At 35.1% G+C, this 23,163-nt stretch overlaps 1 protein-coding gene across 2 annotated transcripts in view; it reads right to left on the bottom strand.

Moving 5' to 3' along the window:
• Positions 1-5,507: 5,507 nt before the first annotated feature.
• CRISPLD1 (cysteine rich secretory protein LCCL domain containing 1) overlaps positions 5,508-23,163 on the bottom strand; it is a 48,743-nt gene continuing 31,087 nt past the window's right edge. For both annotated transcript variants that reach the window (XM_068983600.1, XM_068983601.1), the window contains 10 exons: positions 22,771-22,871; positions 20,913-21,053; positions 20,680-20,740; positions 20,501-20,567; positions 20,192-20,322; positions 17,990-18,033; positions 17,822-17,894; positions 13,981-14,056; positions 8,561-8,691; positions 5,508-5,559 (listed from right to left, as the gene is read on the bottom strand). In XM_068983600.1, coding sequence (XP_068839701.1) covers positions 5,508-5,559; positions 8,561-8,691; positions 13,981-14,056; positions 17,822-17,894; positions 17,990-18,033; positions 20,192-20,322; positions 20,501-20,567; positions 20,680-20,740; positions 20,913-21,053; positions 22,771-22,871 — 877 coding nt within the window. The remainder of the gene's footprint in view (positions 5,560-8,560; positions 8,692-13,980; positions 14,057-17,821; positions 17,895-17,989; positions 18,034-20,191; positions 20,323-20,500; positions 20,568-20,679; positions 20,741-20,912; positions 21,054-22,770; positions 22,872-23,163) is intronic.

The raw sequence follows: 23,163 nt of genomic DNA, 5'->3' as shown, positions 1-23,163 counted from the left end.
TAAAACCTCTATATGACCCAGCAATCTCACTCCTAGGCATATACCCTGAGGAAACCAGGGTTGAAAAAGACACATGTATCCCATTGTTCATTGCAGCATTATTTACAATAGCTAGAAGATGGAACCAACCTAGATGTCCATCAACAGATGAATGGATAAAGAAGTTGTGGTACATATACACAATGGAATATTACTCAGCCATAAAAAGAAACACAGTTGAGTCAGTTCTGATGAGGTGGATGAACCTAGAATTATACAGAGTGAAGTGAGTCAGAAAAAGATAAATATTGTATTCTAATGCACATATACAGAATCTAGAAAAATGGTACTGAAGAATTTATTTAAAGGGTGGCAAGGGAGAAACAGACATAGATAATAGACATATGGACATGGGGAGAGGGCGAGATGTATGGAAGGAGTAACATGGAAACTTACATTACCATATGTAAAATAGATAGCCTAATGGGAATTTGCTGTATGGCTCAGGAAACTCAAACAGGGGCTCTGTATCGACCTAGATGGGTGGGATGGGGAGGGAGATGGGAGGGAGGTTCAAAAGGGAGGGGATATATGTATACCTATGGCTGATTCATATTGAGGTTTGACAGAAAAAAACAAAATTCTGTAAAGCAATTATCCTTCAATTAAAAAAAAGATAAAGAAAAGAAAAAGATATATACTTGAGTGTTTTGCCATTTCCTCCTCCAGAGGGATCTTCTCGACCCATGGATTGAACCCACGCCTCTTACATCTCCTGCAATGGCAGACAGGTTCTTTACCACTAGCACCACCTGGGAAGCTGTCAATAAGTGCAAACATTTTCTTAAACTACACCTCAATAAATTTGATTTAAAATGATTGAATCTAGTTCATTAATATCTGAAATAAAGTCCTTGTAACTTTGGAGAGTTCTCATGGAGATGAGTTATATAATCTTTTAGAATCTGCATTCTAATACATAAATTTGGAAAAGTAATCTTGCCTCACAGGTTTGTTGTGAGAATCAAATAATACATATGAAATGTAAAGCAGTGTTTCTAACACACTATTAGAGCTCAATACATTTTATTTCTTCCCCTGGAATGAATGAAAGCAGTAAGCTTCCCGGGGGCTAGGCAGGGAGGGGTGCTATTTTTTGTTCTTTTATTTATTTCTGTTTTTCATTGTATTGTTACTAACGAAGTTGTTCTCATATGACTGAAAAAAATATTTGTTTTAGCATAAGTGACCATAGCCATGAAATTACAACATATTTGCTACTTGGAAGAATAGCTATGATGAAGCTAGACAGCATATTAAAAAGCAGAGACATCACTTTGCTGACAAAGGTCTTTATAGTAAAAGCTATGGTTTTCCAGTAGTGATGTATGGATGACAGAGTTGGACCATAAAGAAGGTTAAGCACTGAAGAATTGATGCTTTCAAACTGTGGTGCTGGAGAAGATTCTTGAGAGTCCCTTGGACAGGAAGATCAAACCAATCAATCCTAAAGGAAATTAACCCTGAATGGAAGGACTGCTGCTGAACCTGTATCTCCAACACTTTGGCCACCTGATGCGAAGAACTGACTCACTGGAAAAGATCCTGATGCTGGGAAAGATTGAAGGCTGGAGGAGAAGAGGGTGGCAGAGAGTGAGGTGATTAGATAGCATCAGTGGACAGGAATTTGAGCAAGCTCTGGGAGATAGTGGAAGTCAGAGGAGCCTGGCATGCTGCATGTAGTCCATTGAGTTGCAAAGAGTTGGACACAACTCAGCAACTGAACAACCACAAAAGATCTCAGTCAGGCTGGGACTTAACATTTTTAAAGTTATTTTACATCAACCCATACAGTTTTAAATATGTATTCCTGATTTCTATTTCATCTTACATGCATTTCTCTTTCTAAAAGTGAGCTTATCAGATGTAGTCTTGGGTAGGCCCTCTGTTTTCATCTTCATCAGTGTAGTCATAAATATAGTTGACAATTAGAGTTTCAATTAGAATATATTTTCAGCAATTGCTGAAAAATTAGTTTTCAAAATGTAATGATCTAGTACAAAGATATTTGCTTATCAGCATTGTTTTACACTGATTATTTTGCAGACTATGGCAGGGATTGGAGAATAAGAAGAAATGAGAATATCTAACTGCTAAGCAAAATAGTAGATTTCTAAAAAGTTTGTCTGTTAAAAATCTCAAGCATATAATTTAGCCTTTAATTCCAACGAATTAGTGAAGAAGGTTCAGATTATTTCACTAAACTATTTCTTTAGCTCCTAAATATTATGGTGCCAGGGATGAAATACCACATCAGATAAGGGTTTTAAATCAACATAAACAGTGTAGTTCTGTGTGCAATAAATTAGCTGAAACCCCAAATCAGAAGTTGGTATATTTGTAAAATTTATAGATGTATTTCTTTGCTTAGTTCACCATGTTCTTCAAGAGTTTATATTTCTTCTAAGAACATTGTAGAAATGCTAAAGTTAAGACTTCAAATTACAATAGTGAAATAGAAAAACATAAAACATATAATTTATCAACATATTTAGGAAAGAAAAAAATTTTGACTTTATTCCACTTGAAATGCACAAATGTTTTGTATTAGATGAAGAATATTAAAGTAATAGTTAACATGTGGTCTGGTAAACTTTGAAAGCTAAAATAATATTAATACTACTGTATAAGCATTACCTCTGTTTTAAGTCCACATTTAGAATGTTTTATCAATAAACTATTTTAATTAGCTTTAATATTTTATCTGCTGCTCAGCTAACATGCCCAATGTCTACTTACATAATCAAGAATTAAATTTGGGATTGTTGAAATATTCATTAATACTGACTGTTTATAGAGGACATATACTGTTTCAGGAGTAGAGAGACAGGTTAAGAGTATCACCATTTTCAGGAGATTATCCTAAAATTTAAAGAGCTAAATACAAGGCAAAATTTTAAAATTAATATGGTTAAATTAAAAAGGCCTATTAGACAGCATTATTTCATTCTTACCAAGACAGTTGCAGAAAAATTCCTGGAGTATTTCACATTTAGTTAAGTGCTGAAGGATCAGTACTATATTATGACAGATGCATAGTTTCACCAGGCTAAATAACAACAAATATTATTATAAAAATACTAGTGATAAAAACTAATGTATTGCTAACATATGTTAGTCAACTAACATATTGACCACATATTGTTTAATGTTCTTTTAAGTAGGTTATACATGACATCTCAATTAATTCTTAGAGCAATCCCTATGAGGTATTATTTATCCCATTTTTCAGGTGAGGTAATTGAAGCATGAAAGTGAAGTGAAAGTCACTCAGTCATGTGTGATTCTTTGCAACCTCATGGACTATACAGTCCATGTAATTCTCTACGCTAGAATCCAGGAGTGAGTAGCCTATCCCTTCTCCAGCAGATCTTCCCTACCCAGGAATTGAACCAGGATCTCCTGCATTGCAGGTGGATTCTTTACCAACTGAGCTATCAGGAAAGAATAAAAAGGGGTATAACTTACTCCAGGCCACACCCTGTGTAGAAGAGCACAGATAGATAGGGAGCAAGACTATGAAGGGGATTAAATGCTTTTATAAGATGACTTGGTTTTCTTAAATAATGGAGTCTATGGAAGAGAGAAATTACAGTAAAAAATTAATGATGTACTGAGAAAGAATGGAGAGGAACCAAATGAAAAGCCTCCTCATGGAAACACTGCAATGGTACAGAAAACTGATGAGTAGCTAAACCAGAGTCAAATATAAAAATTTTTACACTGACAGAATTAATGCAGTGTCCCTGCTTGGGGAAAGGAGTGAGGAACAGAAGCTGAATCTGACTGAAGTTTACAATTTATATTTAAGAAGGTGTATGTGTCTTTCAGATAAAAGATGATCCTATAAAATTTGCTTTAAAATTCTCAATAAATGGATACTTTTTGATTACCTATATTTTGAACCAATTCACAGCCAATATTTGATAACTGATCATGATGTTAGTTTCTTCATCATTCGCTCTTCAGCAGCTATTTATATGAGCCCTTCTTTTCTTTCCATTTTTGGTATTATTCAGCTCTCTTGCTTTCTCTGATCCCTGCATGCAATTTATCTCTCTTTTATCTGTTCCTAAACACCTACTCATTTCCTTTCTAAAAATATTTGAAGTATTTGTTGTCAATTTTTTGTAAATACTTTGTATCTTTCGAATTATTTCCTTTTGACTTATAACCCTTTTATTTTTTTTCCAAAATTTTCCTGTGATATAATGCTTCTAAATATATAATATACAATCATCTGTCTTCTCTTTCATAAATACCTAAATAATCACAGTGACTTTGAGGACAGCTGGTATGAGGGGTGTTGCTTAGATTAATGTCAATAACCTAAATTTAAAAGATTCACATAATTTTGCCAACTGAAGATAATTTCTAAATCAAAATAAGGATACAAAACAGACTAAAGAAAATACTTTGAAACATGATTAATTTTAATATGTTTACAGGTAAAGAGTAGATTCACCAGCAGAAAAAAATTAACAAAATTAACATTTTACAGTTTTTTAGTCTTAAAGCACAATACATTTTCCATACAAACAAATATATCACCATTACAGATACAATAATATGGCAACATTTATTCACAAGGCCATTTGCCAGTAAGAAAATCAGTGGCAATGGTGATACAATACATTAGTTCATCTTTGTTAAATTTTTTGCTATTATACTTCCTGGCCTGCAGGAGTATTTGCCAGGATAACACTATAAATGTGCGACCTCAGTTTGAACAATACATAGAAGGCTCTGGTGGCCCATGCTTAATCCTAATCTATTATAGGATCACTAGAAATGACTTCGTACCACTACTCTGACATAATTCCATTTACTATTAAGGTCATTCCCAAGGAATCAAACATTTTAACAGATTCACTTGGATATTAAGAAATTATTTTATATAAAATAAGTGCAACATCAGGATTTAATATTCTATATACCTAAACTTAATAGAAGAGAAAAACTATACAGGTATTTCATTGAAAATTATTTGATATTATATGAAGTAGGTAATCATAGCACTGAACCTGGTAAAATAAAATCTTTTTCATCCTTAGAGTTACTATTTTTATTATTGTTTTTAAATGCACCAGGTGATCTTCTGAGGACCATTCACATTCAATGTTTAGTTTCATCTTACTAGTGGCATATACAAAGCACCATATAACATAATATATGAAATGTAAAATAATTATGACTATGTAATACTGTAGAAATAACTGCTAAGAAAATATAGCAATATTTAACACAGGATTTCTAAAAACCATTACATATTCATTATTTTTCCCAAAGCTAATAATGTCCCATGTTTTATTTTACAGATGTAGTCTATCAAGATTTATATGCATTTGGCCCTTTTGGGAGACTGAAAATAGCTGATATCTTCTGTACAGTAATGTTACAGTTTTATACAAACTTAAGAAACGTGGTATTTGGAACAGTCTTTACAATCCTCTTCCAACTGTTCCGTTTCACACAACAGCAAATACTCTGAATGCCTTTCCTCCTGGAGGATTCTGTAAGCTGCAAAAAAAATACACGAAGTACACTGATGTCATCTCCATGCATAATCCTTCAAACAAATCATGCTTTCTTATGACAGTCAATAAAACAGCTCTGTGAATCCAGATGGTCATCTTTCTCAAAACTGCTAGAATTTATAGTTCTTGGAAAGCTTGAGTGGGGATGACATAATTCTTTAAATCATATGCTGGCTACAAGTTTACTAAAGAAATTTGAGGTGCACAGAAGTAATATTGGTACTTTATATTAAACTTCAAAGATTCCAGGTCATGTTTTCATACATTACCACCTTTAGTTCCAATAAAGTAGAGTTAAGCAGTTCTTAAGCCATTCTACTAGGGAAATACTAAGATCCAGGTTTACAACTGGCATGGTTGAAAGTTTGTGGTGTTGGTGTTTAGCCACTCAGTTGTGTTTGACTCTTCGGGACCCCATGGACTATAGCCCGCCAGGCTCATCTGTCACGGGATTTCCCAGGCAAGAATACTAGAGTGGGTTACCATTCCCATCTCCTGGGGTTCTTCCCAACCCAAGGATCAAACCCGCATTTCCTGTGTCTCCTGCATTAGGCAGGCAGATTCTTTACCACTGAGCCACCTGGGAAGCCCTATGTAGCTGGCATACTTATTAATATTTTTTAACATATATGGTTTAAAACAAATCTTAGGAAATGTAGTGGTCAAGTCTGGAAGGTTCTAAGTATTTCTTCACCAAAATGGAAACACGAACACAAACACAAATCACTCAATCTCTTTTCAGAAATATTTTAAAACAGAACTTCAAAGCAATGCAGAATCATTCCTTTTACTCTTTAATAAATTATTTATATGCTCTTTGACAACATTAATCAGGGTATGTTTTGCTTAAATGCCTCAAGTTAAAACCATTAATCATCATTTATTCTAATCAAATTTAAACTTTTGAAGTCTATACTTTTGCATAAAAGTTTATTTTCTAAACAATACAAAAAAGCTTTTAGAGATAAATACAATAAATGCTATGGGGATACAAAATGCAATTTTTTAATATATGTATTCATGTACTACAGAAGGGGAGAATTTTAAAATGAAGAAAAGAATGTTAGAACTGTGCACACACCACCTTACACAATAACACACACACACAGCAGGTTTTGCATACAAGCATATGGCTAATTGAAAGGCATTTTTATTTGTAGGAAACAAATTGACAAAATGCCCTAGAAAGCATCTTTGTACAAACTGATAAACTGGAAAAATGTGTTATGTCTGAACTTACAGAACTAGTGATGAATCTGATTTCTGAGACTTATTAGTTATATGACCTGGGGCAAATCATTTAATCTCTCTGAGCCTCAATTAACATATCTGTAAATCAGAGTTTGTAAAACCAACTTTATAAGGGTACTGGTAGAGCCAAGTTCATATACTTAAAGGGCCAACAGCATCTGGAAAATTCATGGTAGGTGTTCAAAAATAGTCTCAGTTTTCTTAGGATATCATCTATCTTACTGTTTCTAAATAAGTTTTTAAAATATGATAGGTGAATGAGATCACATTACTCAATTTAGCATATAAAACTGCATTATCATTCTCTTTAACTCAATCTCCTTTGAAGTGAAGTGAAAGTCACTCAGTCATGTCCAACTCTTTGTGACCTCAAGGACTATCACCCACCAGGCTCCTCTATCCATGGGATTCTCCAGGCAAGAATACTGGAGTGGGTGGCCATTCCCTTCTCCAGGGGATCTTCCCAACCCAGGGATCGAACCTGGATCACCCACATTGCAGGCATATGCTTTACCATCTGAGCCACCAGGGAAGCCCTAATGTACTTTATATAACATATATATATATAAAATAAATAAATATATATATGTATATGATATGATATATAGAGAGAGGGTGACAGACAGGGGAAGGGTGTGGGAATGAGCCTGTTAACATTTTATTGAAGAAATTCTTAGGATATTCCATGTTTGACCATTAAATTTCCTCATGAAGTTTTTTTTTGAAACCATAAATGTTAAAAATATTAGGAAGTATGATGGCAATACAATTTCAATTTTGTTCAGATTTAAGAAACAGTAAGTTAGTACTCTAGGGAGAGCCAGACAAGCCAGGTTGTTGAGAAGTCAACTTCTTAACAATAGCCTCTTGATGATACAGTCTCATTGGAAACTAGATGCTAAATACAAAGCTGTCATTTGATGAAGAATGGCACCCAGATGCTTATGTGAAGGCAATCCAGATAACCTGCATGGCACGTCCTTTGGTGTTCTTTAGAAAAACTTTACCATATGTGCAAACAAACCGTTAAAGAATTCAGTAAATGTTTAAAAGTTAGGAATTTTCCTGTATCTATGCAAAATGCACAGACTTAATTCTACTTCCATAAGTACCAATGATTTGAAAAATCACTACAGGGTTTTTGTTTTTTCTCTTAACTTTTATTATTACTTGATAAAGTAAGTTACATGCATTTTTCTCAAACCACTGAAATATGTAATACCAATGAGCCAAATATAAGATAACCTGAAAGGGTTCATTTATACCATACTAGGCATCCAACTTCCAATCAAACAGAGAATTTGGTTCCAGAGAAAATTGGACTCATTGTTTTTGTCAAATACTTTGTCAGATAACTGGATTAGAGAAATATTCAGTGCCTTGCTCACCTAGAAAGAATTACATATAAATACTAATCTAGAAAATCCGAAAGAGGATGAAAGAAATTTCTTTTTTATAAGATCAGTTAACAAAAGAATGGTTCTGACTTGTAATCCGATTTTCATGTTGATTTTTATAAGCCTGCAGGAGACAGGCACCTCTGGTACTACGGCTCCTCCCATTCCTGGAAGACCAACAATTCTACAGCCTACAAAGGAAGCATACTGGCTTAGACACGAAACCTCAAAGCCATGCAGCTTGGCTGTAAAGCCAGCAGAAAGGGAGAGATGATATATAAATGTATATTATATATGTATGTTTATAAATATATATGTACACATATGTTAATTTACCTTTCTGAGAAGATTCCATTCTGAAAAGAAGCAATGTAAGTCCTTCTTTTGTCCACAGGCATCACATCAACATAACCCCCCTGATTCTGAACCACGCCAGCATGTACAGCGGCTCTGCAGATACTGGACAGCTGAGGAAGCAAGGAAAAACCCACCATCATTAGGAAATGCCTGCTGAATTTGTCCAGTCTTCTCTTCAATTGTACACAAGGTCACTGACATCCATCTCTCTATGGATTCCCAGTGAGCAACTATAGGATGATGCTTTGTGCATAAAGGAATCTTTCAAAAGTCACAAAGAGTTAGTTGATGAGTCATGTCCGACTCTTTGTGACCCCATGAACTGTAGCCCACCAGGATCCTCTGTCCTACCCATGGAGTGGGGAGCCATTCCCTTCTCCAGAGGGTCTTCCTGACCCAGGAATTGAACCCAGGTCTTCCTGCACAGCAGGCAGATCCTTTAACATCTGAGCCACCAGGGAAGCTCAATCAAATTCACAAAGTTAAAGCCAATTTTGATCTAAGACTTGGTTTGTGTATTTTTGTAAATAGTGTGATTTATTTCTTGACCCATATGTAAATATTTAGAGTCTCATTTATTTAAAACTTTTTTGAAGCTAAGTTGTGGGTTTGGGGTTTTGTTTGTTTGTTTTGGTTGGGGGTGGGGAGAGGGAAGGTATTTTGTACTTTGACAATCCAGATAGATTTGGAAATCAACCCTGAAGATTCATTGGAAGGACTGATGCTGAAGCTGAAGCTGAAGCTCCAATACTTCATCCACCTGAATTTGAAGAGCTGACTCACTGCAAAAGACCCTGATGCTGGGAAAGATTGAAGGCAAGATAAGGGGATGACAAGAGGATGAGATTGTTGGATGGCACCATCAACTCAATGGATGAATCTAAGCAAACTCCAGGAGGTAATGAAGGACAGGGGAGCCTGGAGTCCATAGGGTCACAAAGAGTGGGACACAACTTAGTGACTGAACAACAACAAATCCAGTTGGAGATATCTTGTGGTTTAAAGCAAATGTCCTATTGAAAGAAATTCAAATATCAACAAAAATTATTTCAGGTTAAAGCAGAAAATTAAAAAAAGCCAATGCTGAGCAAGTGGATATCTGAAGGCCAGTCTCTAGGGTGGCTGAATGGATAAGATCCCTTCACCAACTAACCGTGGAAACTGTCAACTTTAATACTATTGTCCAAGCAATAAAATGCAAATTAGCTCCTTTTATCTCGTCAAGGGCCTATTTATTATTCTTAAATTTCAGCCTTTGGGACTTGTCTGGTGGTCCAGTGTTTAAGAATCCACCTTGCAGTGTTGGGAGACACAGATTCTATCCCTAGTCTGGGAGCTAAGATCCTACATGTCACAGGGCAACTAAACCTACGCTCCACAACTACTGAGTCCGCATCACAGCTACAGAATCTGAGTACTGCAGAGAGGAGTCCCACGTGCCACAACTAGGAACTGACGTAGCCAAATCAATCAGTAAATATTTTTTAAAAATTGAGCCTTTGCTAGTCCCCACTCCAGTCACTGACCAAATGTTCCCAGGCTGGATTATCTGCACCCCATTTATATTCAGTTTTGACTTTAAACAACTCACACATAGGTATGGATATCTTGATAGTCCCTTTTCCAACATATAAGCATGTATTAAAAATGGGGTTGCTTTTCCTATTAGATAATAAAATCTATGCAGAGAAAACCTGCCCAAAAGAATAACCCCAAGAAGAAAAATATGAAGTAACAATCAGCTTCTACCTAGATGTGCAAGGTCTATCACTCTGATTTGAACGTTCTGACATGAAGTACTAGGAAAGTTCTATATTCGCATTCTACCAGCTATATAATCAGAATTGGATGAAATTTCTATAAAGGAGAGAATTGTTTCAGGCCCAACAAACACTTTCATTTTTTACACAACTTAATTCTAGAAGTCAACGCTTTTCTTTTGACCAAATAAGTCTTCTGTAGATTTTAATATCTGCTTTCATCCAAATGTTCTACCAAAATTTGTCAATAGCTGAGTAGAGCCTGAGGAAATCCCACAAAAATGAAACACTGAAACTGTTTCAGTACAAAGCAATCTATGCCATAGCCCCAAGGGTCTTTCCTGAACCCACTGGTGTGCTCTTTTCTTATCTCTATGCACATATGAGAGACTTAATGTGCTTTTTTAAGTTCACATAGGCATGTGCATCTTACGTGACCTTGCTTTATTACTGTGCTCTGAACTCTGCGGCATCAGTCAGTATTTATTAGATCAGAGAGACCGAATGCCAAGCTGTTTAATCCTTTTCGTGTTTTCGCTATATCACAAAATACCATACATCTGAAACCTTGAATCCTTACTCTGAGGAATCATCTTATTCACCATTTAAAGTCCCTCACTGAATTAATATTTATGTCCAATAGGGTTCATAACAGATGGAATTAAAAGTAACTCTGTACACATTTCAGTACTTATCCTGTTCTGTTAAAAGGGTATTATCAGCATTTTTCCCAAGGCAATAAAAGTGCTTAGATATAACATTCACTAAATCCAAGCACTTAATATGGTTTGAAACTATTGTTTTGCCCATAACTCTGCAGTCAGCAGGCATTCCAATTTGAGTTCAAAGGTCAGAGAGATTTTCTTTTCCTGGTGACACTTTTTAAGAACTAATATATCACAAAAAAAAAAAATTTTCTCTGTGAAATCAGTGGAACATTTTTAATGAATGCAGAAATTCACTTCATCTCTAACAAATGAGAAATAAAAGCTCAAAGAAAGAGGGTGTACAAGTTGTAACTCTATAAATGGAAAGAGAGAGAGAGAAAGATGGGGAAGGGAGAGAAGTTGGGAGATCGTTTCTCATTTGTCCATATCTTGTATCTTTAAAGAGATAATGTATTTTGCAGGGAGAATGTGAAGATTATTTCATTAATGGTTGATTCTGTACTTAGCACATAAAAATATTTATATTTCTAACTTACTCTGCACAGTAATACACAATATTTTACCCCATTTCACTGAAATAAGATAAAAATAATCTCAAGCTAACAAATCCTTAACTGTATCAAATAGATGGCTTATAGGAATAAAACCGTATAGGATATTTTGAAAGATTTTCACTACACATGAATACAATTAAATTCTTTTACTTAAAGGGACAATTCAGGAAGAATGATTTCTTTAGAAATGTCTGATGATTTTATATTTCTCCATTCATATATATCTATTAATTTATTTTTTTAACAAACTTTTCTATCCAAGGTGTTTGCTGAATCACTGAATGTTCTAAGTTCTGTTAAAGCAAGATGTAGGAGCCACAGATTCAATCACTGGGTTGGGAAGATCCCTGGAGAAGGAAATGACAACCCACTTTATAATACCAATGAGAACCTGTTAATTGCTGAATAAAAGGAAAAAACAAAACTAATACGGTTAAAGAAAAGCAACATCATACTTAGCTTCTTTACAGAGAAAGTGGCAGTAATTTAGGATGTAAAGAATGACCATGACCATGATTTTGACAGAAAAATCAGAGAAAGGATGTTTACAAACAGAAATAAGCTAAGTACAAACAGTGAGGACCACTGAATTAAGACACCAGCAGGATTTAAGTTGCAGATAAGAAAACTTCAATTCTTCCCTGGTGGCTCAGATGGTAAACAACCTGCTCACAATGCAGGAGACCAGAATTCAATCCCTGGGTCAGGAAGATCCCCTGGAGAAAGGAATGGCAACCTACTCCAGTATTCTTGCCTAGAGAACCCCATGGACAGAGTTGCCTAGTGGGCTACTCCATGGGATTGCAAAGAGTGGGAAATGACTGAGCAACTTTCACTACTACTACTAAGATGACTGCAAACTTGGAGCTGGAGAGAGACTTAGATTTGGAGAATAATTTCAGGGATAAAGGCAAACTAGGAAAAAACAAACACACAAACCTGAACATAAATAAATTCACCAAGGGAAATACAGGGGTAACACACACATTTCAGGCCTCTTTTCCCGATCATATTCCCACAGTATTCTATTGAATAAGTGCATCAAGAATATACTTCTTAAATTTGTTTTTGAAACTCTTTGAATGAGATATTGGTGAAAGTGAAAGTCACTCAGTCATGTCTGACTCTTTGCGATCCAATGGACTGTCATCCATGGAATTCTCCAGGCCAGAATACTGAAGTGGGTAGCCTTTCCCTTCTCCAGGGGATCTTCCCAAGCCATCTGCCACATTAAATCTAAACTAATCAGCATGGATTAATATTTAGATTCTCCAATTACATGTTTCAAAAGCTGGATCTCTCCCTTCATCCCACACTAAACTGGCTACAGCCACTTTTAGCTCTAATTCTCACCAGCTCATATATAAGCAAACCTGCTATGACCATTTGAGATTTTGCCATGCCCACGCAATTTGATGTGTGCCAGGCTGTAAATAAGACAGGCTTTGTTGCTGTTGTTCAGTTGCTAATTCGTGTCCAACTCTTTTATGACCCCATGTACTACAGCCCACCAGGTTCTTCTGTCCATGGGACTTCCCAGGCAAACGTGCCATGCCCACTTCAGCTCACTTGCTCTCACCTCCATGTCTCTGGAGAAGCCTTCTGCCCCATCTAGAATGTGCACTACTCCTCTTTACCACCTCACTTGAAACCTGGATTGGAAAGCACCATTTATCCACACTGAAGCCATGACAGCTACTCTTCCTGGTCCACCCCAGTGCTGGCATCCATTACAATACACTATCAACTTGTTTGCTTTTGTGTCTCTTTTAACGATTACCTGTTTTTGATACTATGCTACTTTTTAAATACTCATTTGGCAGTGGAGAAACTGTTTACAAATTTGACAAACTCTTAACTATCCAGTTTATACTTCAAAAACTGAAGAGCCAAAAGGAAGATTAAAGAAAACAAAATGCTTTATCCTTCTCAAGAATGCATCCAAGCTATTTTAGTTTCTGATATAGAATACAGTATGCAAAAAAAATTTAGTCAACATAAATTATGCATGCATATTTGCATATGGATATTTATTTTCACTGCTGTTCATGACTGACTCTTTTGAGAATATGTATATCAACACAACAGTCTGTTCTTTTTTTTGTATACAAATGAAAATATATACATTTAAATATATATGTGAGTATGTTTGCATGGATAGATAAATTAGTGCTTGCAGGCTTAGTCCTGTTTGACTTTTTGCAACCCCATGGACTGTAGGTCACCAGACTCCTTCCTCTGTCCTTGGAATTTTCCAGGAAAGAATAGTATTCTTGCCATTTCCTACTCTAAGGGATCTTCCTGACCGAGGGATCAAACCTGTGTCTCCTACATTGGCAGGTGGATTATTTACTACTGTGCCACCGGGAAAGCCCAGATATATAAATACCAAGACCTACATAAGTTAGGATACTTACATCAGAATAAATTCGAGTTCCAATTACACGAGCATAATGTGGATTTGCCTGCATACAGTTACGAGGACAGTATACTCTGAAAAATAAAGACATATTTACAAATACCAAATAGCTGGTTATTTTAGTCTTTATTAGTAAAACCACAGATATGCATACACAAGAGTAAACTCAGAATTCTAAACCCTACTCATTTTTTTATTGAAGTATCGATGGTGTATAAAATACATTATAGGTATAGAATAGGGTGATACACAATTCTTATAGGTTATATCCATTTATAGTTATTATAAAATATTGGTTATATTCACTGTGTTATACAATACATCCTTGTAGTTCATTTCATACATAATAGGTTGTGCCTTTTAATGCCCTACCTCTGTATTACTCACACACTTCCCTCTCCCCACTGGTAGCCACTAGTTTCTTCTCTGTATCTATGAGTCTTTTTCTTTTTTTTGCTATATTCACTAGTTTACTGTATTTTTTAGATTTCACATATAAGTGATATCATACTGTATTTGTCTTTCTCTGTATGACTTATTAAACTTAGCATAATGCCCTCAGGGTCCATCCATGTAGTTGCAAATGGCAAATTTTTATTCTTTTTTTATACCTGAATAGTTTTTTTCCTTCTGAAATAGGTCAATTGTAGAAGCCAGACAGCAGACACAACTACTTCTACTTACTTATCCACTTCCAGCTTTTGGCACAAATGTGTTTCTTTTCTCTCTTTTTTTCTTCCTCTCTCTCTTTCAAAAGAAATTTAGCCAGAAAGCTTTCTAATTTGTGAATACAAAGCAGAAAGATACATCAGGAAGTATTGTTCTCTCAGTATCTAGGAATTTGGTAACTAATGTGGGTACAGAAATTAACAAATATATAACTTGGAAAAACTGAACCACTGTCTGCCACATATATCTCATAGTTTCTTTTCTCTGTGATCGTATCTTTGGTATCTCATCCAGCTTCACAGTTTTCTTGACAATTTCACTGTCATCTATAAACTGCTGATTTCCAAATTTACATCTCTAGTTGGAGTCCCGTCTCTCAATTCTAAATCTGTATTTATATCTCCTGTTGTTTATTCTATATCTCTACTTGTTTTTGTTGTTGTCCACTCGCTAAGGCATGTCCGATTCTTTGCGACCCCATGAACTGCAACATGCCAGGCTTCTCTGTCCATCACTGTCTCTCTGAGTTTCCTCAAACTCATGTCCATTGAGTCAGTGCTGCCATCCAACCATCTCATCCTTTGTTGCCCCCTTTTCCTCCTGCCTTCAATTTTTCCCAGCACCAGGGCCTTTTCCAGTGAGTCAGCTCTTCACATCAGGTGGCCAAAATATGGAGCTTCAGCTTCAGCATCAGTTCTTCCAAAGAATATTCAGGGTTGATTTCCTTTAGGATTGACTGGTTTAATCTCCTTACTGTCCATGGTACTCTCAAAAGTCTTCTCCAGCACCACAGTTTGAAAGCATCAATTCTTCAGCACTCACCCTTCCATATGGTCCAACTCTACATCCATATATGACTACTGGAAAAATCATAGCTTTGACAATATGGACCTTTGCCGGCAAAGTAATGTCTCTGCTTTTTAAAATACTATCTAGGCTTGACATAGCTATTCTTTCAAGGAGCAAGCATCTTTTAATTTACTGGCTGCAGTCACCATCCACGTTGATTTTATCTCCACTTAGGCCTAATAAACATCTCAAATTCAGCATGTTTGAAACCAAATCCCTAATCTCCTCCAGTCCCCAAAATCTTCCTTCTTTAGGCTTCCTACAATAAACGTCAACTCCATTATTTGGTTGCACAAGCCAAAACCTTTATTCTAGCCTAACCTCCCTCCTTACCTCAACCTTATATTCAACCCACCAGCAATTTCTATTGGGTGTACATTGAAATAAACTCTGAGCATCCTGAAGTACCATGATCACTGTGACTCTGGACTCTATCATCTGACACCCAGTTCACTACAATAAGCTCTCCTATACTCTCTCTGCTTCCACTCTTGCCCCTTCCAATCTGCTATCCCCACACACTTATACTGAAGAATACAAGTCCAATCATATCATTCCTCTGCTTCAAATATTCTAGTGGCTTTCCATCTGATTCAGAATAAATGAGAAGATCCTTAGAATGACCAATAAGCCCTGAATATTTCCTTCTTATTACCTCTCTGGCATTATATCCTACCCCTCTTCCACTTTCTCACCCAGCTCCAGTCACACTGGCTTAATAGTTATTCTTCAAACATATGGAATAATCTTATCTTCTGGGTCATTGTGCTTATCTTCCCCTCTGTATGGAATGTTCTTTCTCCAGATATCCTATTCACTTACTGATACCTTAGCTCATTTTTTCAAAGGTTCCAAAAGGTTTTTGATTTAAACATAGAGTTCAATTATCAGTGTTCAATCAGTCACATGACATTAAAAAAAAATCCACTCCCAGAAATTAAGAAACTGTCAAGTGGCACTTTTTAAAATTGATTGGCTCTTCAGAATTCATTCACACACACCCACTCATAAACTAAAAGAAAATCAGAGCTAAGACTAGAAAAAAAACCATAATTCATTCTACATATATATCGGAGTCTCAGCAAAATGCATGCACGTGCACTGAGTCATGTCCAACTCTTTGCAACCCCATGGACTGAAGCCCGCTATGCTCCTCTGTCCACAGGATTCTCCAGGCAAGAATACTATCGTGGGTTGCCCTGCCCTCCTCCAGGGCTCAGCAAAATGACCCTATGAAAATCATTATTTGATGAAAGTATCAGTTATTTTCCTAAAAATATTGTAAAAAATATTTCAATTGCAACTATCTTTACCAATTGAAGCAGGTCTTCTGCAAGGCAGTTTTTAAGAAATGGCTACAATTCTTATTTAAATTTCATGTTCCTAAAGTCTGTATGACTCCAGAGTGTATATACTTCCTGTAGCATCTAAACCAGAGCCATTTAAATATAAGTAATATGTGAATCTGAGTTTTTATAACTTTGAATTAAAGGGATGATTTTAATAAAAGATGCCTTCTGTTGGAGGAAGGGTATCCCCACTGACAACAAAATTGTTTTTGTATTTGAGAACTGTTGGGCATTTCCTGTCCACCCTACAGGGACAAAACCACCTGCTCTGCCCTTAGGACCAGGCTGTGCAGGCTCTGCCTTGACCACACTTAGCACTTGGTTTGTGGAAGACCCAGGTCAAACACAGTTCAAACTGAGTTAGTTTCTATTTAGGTAATTTCAGTTCAAAGAAAGAATGTAGGAGCCTTTTGCTTGTTTGTGTTCCGATCTCCGGTTTTAACACCTTGTTATTATATACACTTGTGAGAATGTAGACAGTGATCTAGTATTTCTTTCCTTTGACTACAACTTGCATTAAGCTTGAATAAAAATGCTGACACATTTCAACAGTATCTCCTTTTACATCTAATCTTAAGGAAAGATGTTTGGCCCTGATGTGATCTGGATCTGTGAAAGAGTCATGCCATGACCTGACAAGTGACTGATGTGTGTAACTTGTCACTCACTGGGTGGCCAAGCCTCCATAAAGCTGTCAGAATGAATATATGGGTCTTTTTTTCCAATGTGGAAACAAATATTTTTCATAGAGATAAAGACAAAAAAATGTTTAAACCTACATTTTTTGGACAAAGGACACTAAGAATGCCTGAAGTGCGTGCAGTGTGTGGTGTCCATTGCTCCTACCGCTAGCAGTTCAAGACCAAACACCCCTGAGTCCTACAGACACCAGGGTCTCAGGCAAAGGCAGTTGTCCAGGGTAAAAGTCCCCCATTCACTGGTCAAAACTGAAGAAAATCTAAAACACAGTACCTCGGGCAATGCGAAGCAGGCTTATGGAAAGGACAGAGCTGTTCCACAGTTGTTTCACAAGTGACAGCCTGAACTGAAGTATTCAAACACAAAAAAATAAGTGAATCCTTTAGAAATGATAATATGCAACAGAGTGATAAGAAAATAAGATGAAAAAACAGTGCTCACCTGTTACTTTAGAGACTGTGAAGGAATTGGCAGACTGATATTTGCTAAAGACAAAAATATAAAAATTTCAATCATCATCTTACATGCATTGACATCAACATAAATTCTTAAATTTTTTAAGTCTGTGAAATTTAATTTCACCTTAAACATTTTTATTTAAATATCTATACAAGGAGTAGTATAAGAATTAATCCTCTGTTTTATGCCAAACCCATATGACCTTCAAGTATGAACCAAGTCGATACCATTCTTGATATCAGAGAATGACCTCTTTTTATTATCAATCTCAAAAACTTATAGGTAACAGCATGAAATAATACACATTTGTATCTATACATTTGTTTCTTTAAAATTAAAATTCTCGATATACTCATGCTCTGTCATCACAGAACCAATTTATTCTTTCGAAATAGTCAATACAAGGCACTGTAAAAAGACTGCTAAATAATAAGTACCTTAAAGGACTGTGCATTATTCATTTTTTGTTCCCTCTAGTACACCTTATATGCATTATTAAAGCAGGAAGAAAAGAAAAGGCATACCATTATATATGAAATTTTTAATTGGTTTATCTATATCAGATTTTCAGAAAAACATCTATTGCAAAAGGTAATGCTTATTTGTGAGGGTACTTTAATTTGACACACTCTGCAAATTTCAAGAGAGTTTCTAAAATAAAAAATAAAAAACAACTTAAGGGAAAAAAGTAAATAATAGGATAAATGTTCTCTTTTTTGTTCTGTTTTTTGTATTTTTTAGTAATAGGATAAATGTTCTTTAATGCAACACCTGGTGTTTCCCTTCCTAAAGTGAATACTTAACATTGATTACTTATTGATGGTAATTAACAAATATCTGTTGGGTAAATAAGTTAATAAATAAGTGTTTCTATAAAACTTTTACTTAAGAGAATAGTTGCTAATGCCTAAAAAACCCACATCAAGCCTTTGAACAAAACTATATATATACCACATCATCCCACCAGTTTTTAAGGATCTTTAATATAAAAAAATTATTTCTAATCATTGTGAATTCCCTATTGTGGAGGTTTTTGCAATTGTATAGTTACAAAGAAAGGGCGACTATGTCATATTTCCTAAGAAAAGGTATCCCAAAATGAGATTCAATGTTTATTATTTTACACAGGAGAAACTACAAATCCTCCATTTCAAAAGTCTACATTTTTCTATTTTCTACAGAGACTATATGAAAATATTTTGTTTTAGAATAATATATTTACTATGTTTAATGTGACAAACATTTCAAAAGTTAATCCATGCTTTTGTTGTTGTTCAGTCATTAAATTGTGTCCAACTCTTTGTGACCTTGTGGCCTATAATGCCCGCCAGGTTCCTCTGTCCATGGGATTTCCTAGGCAAGAATACTGGAGTGGGTTGTCATTTTCCTTCCCCAGGGGACCTTCTTGACCCAAGAATCGAACCCATGTCTCCAGCACTGGCAGGCAGATTCTTTACCATTGAGCCACCAGGGAAGTCACCAGGGAATTATTCTTTTATGCGGAGTCAAATTACATTTTAAGCAGAAGACAAGTGACATGATACATTACATATTTAGAGACTTTTCAAAATGATCTTTTATCTAGTACTTAATTTATCTTATTGACAAAGTTAGTGTTGCATAAAATAAATAATTGTCTTTAAACAAGAAAGGAAGAATATGCAAATCAATTAGTTTTCTTGGGCATTTTCTATCACAGGTGAAAAATGTATTGTTTCACAATGGGAAAAACTATAAATTTTTACATTCTTAATGACACGAAATTTAAAATTTAGAGTTTTAGCCATTATCTGTATAAGTTGGCTCAATGGTAAAGAATCCGCTTGCAATGCAGGAGACACAGATTTGATCCCTGGGTCAGGAAGAGCCCCTCAAAAAGGCAATGGCAATCCACTCCAGTACAGCCTGGAGAATTCCATGGACAGAGGAGCCTGGTGGGTTACAGTCCACAGAGTCTGCAAAGAGTTAGATACGACTGAAGCAACTTACTAAGCATGTATAAGCAAAAGGGTTCAACTGAATTCAGAAACTTCTCCTTCTTTTGCCCATGGATATTATGTAGCTGAAATAAGCCTTTCTATCCTCTCTCTTTATCAGTTAAATTCTTCTGTGCTTTGTTCTAAAAGAAAGTAACTCATTGTTGCAACTTAAAATCTCTGGTCACAAGATTATTCAGGTACTTACCCAACTGTTTGAACACCATTTCTATTGGATTTGATGAAATAATGTTTCCTTCCTTGTCTAGTGATATCCACCCAACCACCATCATTGTCTATTATCCCGTAATGAATTGCAGCCCTACAGATACTGGATTGCTGGGAGAAAAGAAAGAGAAAAGACGGTGAAAATAAGAATTCTGCATGGGATACCACTCTTTACTATTTATGGCTTTAAACATTTCTTAGCAAAATATCTATAAATACATAAACTATTTTCCCATTAAAAATCAAATATTATTTGAAAGTAGTCTATCCTCAAATTTATACTACTTACCATTTCATAATGTACACTGCCAATAACTTTAGCTTTACTATCCAAACAGCCAGCAGGGCATTCATATCTAAATGAAAGAAATAAATGGGAAACAAAATTTAGCCTCTCTGAATGTCTGTATAAAATGAAAGTATTTTTGTATCTTGTCAATTAATTTTGAGTGCAATCATAAATATTACCTATTACAGGTTGTTCCTTTGCACTGATCTCTTAATCTTACTTCACAAGAAACAATTTGAGCTAAAATTTAAAAGATAATAATAATTTAGTTGATGTACAGCTGCTCTGATTCAACCATACAGTCTAATGGCAAGTTTTTGCCACTCTAAAAATGTTCAAGATTAATAAAATACAGTTGAATATGTCAGCAATGTAAACTTTACAATTTTTGTAAATAATGTGGAGGTCTTACACATTTGCTGTGTGCTTATGACTTCATTTCTGTTACTATCATCTGCTACTGTCCGGATGTGGGTATCATGGACTTGTGACTGCTGCCGTTCAATTTCATTTGTTTCTTCTTCTTGAGGAGGATAGTAACTATCTGATCCTTCTGTTAGAGGAAAGGATTTAAGAAATATGAGTTCATCTTAAATGTGCACAAATTATCAATAATGACACATCTTTATATGTCTGTATAACATTTAATAAAACTAGAAAAATCCATACGGTATATTGGCACATGTTTTGACTTACAGTAGTGACCTTACATACTGCATTGGAGTAAATAAAGCAGGTCCATAAACTTTTGAGCCCTTGATTCATTTATGCTACCATTTGGCTAATATCAAATGGAATCATTTCTAAGCTTTCCTTATATTTTAAAGTGAAATCAATGATTTGCTTTCATAATGACACCGTGAAATCTATACAGTGATCTAAATGAAGTTGAGGCTTAGTGAATTTTCATTTCTTTTCTCAAATGAAACCATATTTTTAGGAGGATAACACTTAATATTTTCAAAAGAATCACATTTAAAAGTCTCCTGAAAGGAAATTCAGCCTAAGAAGAACTGATATTTCCTTGTTATTTACCACAATATCAGTTTCCATGGAAAAGTTTCTATTGTAGAAGGAAATTCAATGTGCAGAAAGAAATTCAATGTGCAGAAATTTTAATTTAACAATGGAAAATATGCAAACATTGAATTTAATATTTTTTCCGAGGCTGGCTTAATTGATGGGCACATTTTGAAAATGTGGCTATTTTCATCTATGTCCAAGAATTCAGAAACTAAAAAAAGGAAGTATGAATTCAGAGGAAAGTCAGCTTTAAAAAACATTGTGGTCACTGACAATGGAGCAAGCAGGTTGGAGGTTTAGGGGTAGAATGGATGGAAAACAGACTCGCACACAAAGAAAAATATTTTTAGGAATTAAAAATGGCTCATAGAGTGAAATATATGGTTACTTCTTGTCTACTTATTATACCTAATGAGCACCCAATCATTAAGGGAAAAAAGATCTCTCTCTGAGTCCTGAAAAGTGGCTTCATTTACACATATTTTCTAATACACTTGGTCTGCATTAATCTTCATTTAGTCATCATTAAGAATAAAGTAGTACAAGAGAGTAAAATGTTCACTTGGATACCCAATAAGAGGATGACCTTCACAAAGGTTTGTCAGGTAAGTTTTATCTTCATGTGCTACAAATAAGACACCATGCATTTACTTTACATTTAATTTTGAGGACATCCAATGTATGTGAGACAGCACTTTTTGCAACAGTTTTATAATATATTTTATGTATATATATATATATGCACATATATTGTTATTTTGGCATGAGAAATTATATACTTTTGCAGTAAGAAGCAGAGAATTAGTATAATTCATTGGGCGTGGTTCAATAAGAGTCACGGATAGGTATTTAGGCAAAAATTTTTAGAGCACTTAAAATAAATTGTGTTAAATTACTAAATTCTTCAAAAAAATTGACATTCATGGGAATAATTCTGGCCAACACTATATCAAGATGGTTTTTAAGACTGTAAATATACTCATCACTCTGGGATAATTTCAAAGTAAAATTAAGTGGTCATCTGAAGCAATCATGCAACTTTCCTTTAAATATAAATTAGTGTAATAGATTTATTAATGTTATAAATATTCTTAAAATATGTTAAATGATTTCTTCAGAATATTTGAAATAGAGTTCTGAAAACTTTTCATGTAATAATTAAATGTGCTTTTTGGCTTTTTAAACACAAATTAATGTGGAAGTTGGATTAAAATATAAATCAAACTGAATATTACAACAGCACATACCTTTGTAGCACAGATTTTCTCTACAGCCTCCTCCAAAACTCGGTGGGCAAGCAGAACAGGGCCGGCCATGTTTGTAGGGGGCATGGCCCCACCAGTTTCCCCTTAAAAAGATAATTCACTCCATTAAATGGTAGTTTATTTTTCCTATTTTTGAGAAATCTTTATACTGTTTTCCACAGTGGCTGCACTAATTTACATTCCCAGCACCAGTGTACAAGGGTCCTCTTTTCTCTACATCCTCACCAACATTTTTTATTTGTATTCTTTTTAATAGTAGTATTTCTGACAAATGTGAAGTGACATCTCATTGTTACTAAGTTTAAACATACATTGCTATCCCATTCTTTTGAAAATATTCTAAATAATGTGCTATATGTATTGTTAAGAATTACA

The sequence above is a fragment of the Capricornis sumatraensis genome, chromosome 11 (assembly GCF_032405125.1).
Source record: "Capricornis sumatraensis isolate serow.1 chromosome 11, serow.2, whole genome shotgun sequence".
Classification (NCBI taxonomy): domain Eukaryota; kingdom Metazoa; phylum Chordata; class Mammalia; order Artiodactyla; family Bovidae; genus Capricornis; species Capricornis sumatraensis.
This window is presented reverse-complemented; position numbering and strand designations above follow the sequence as displayed.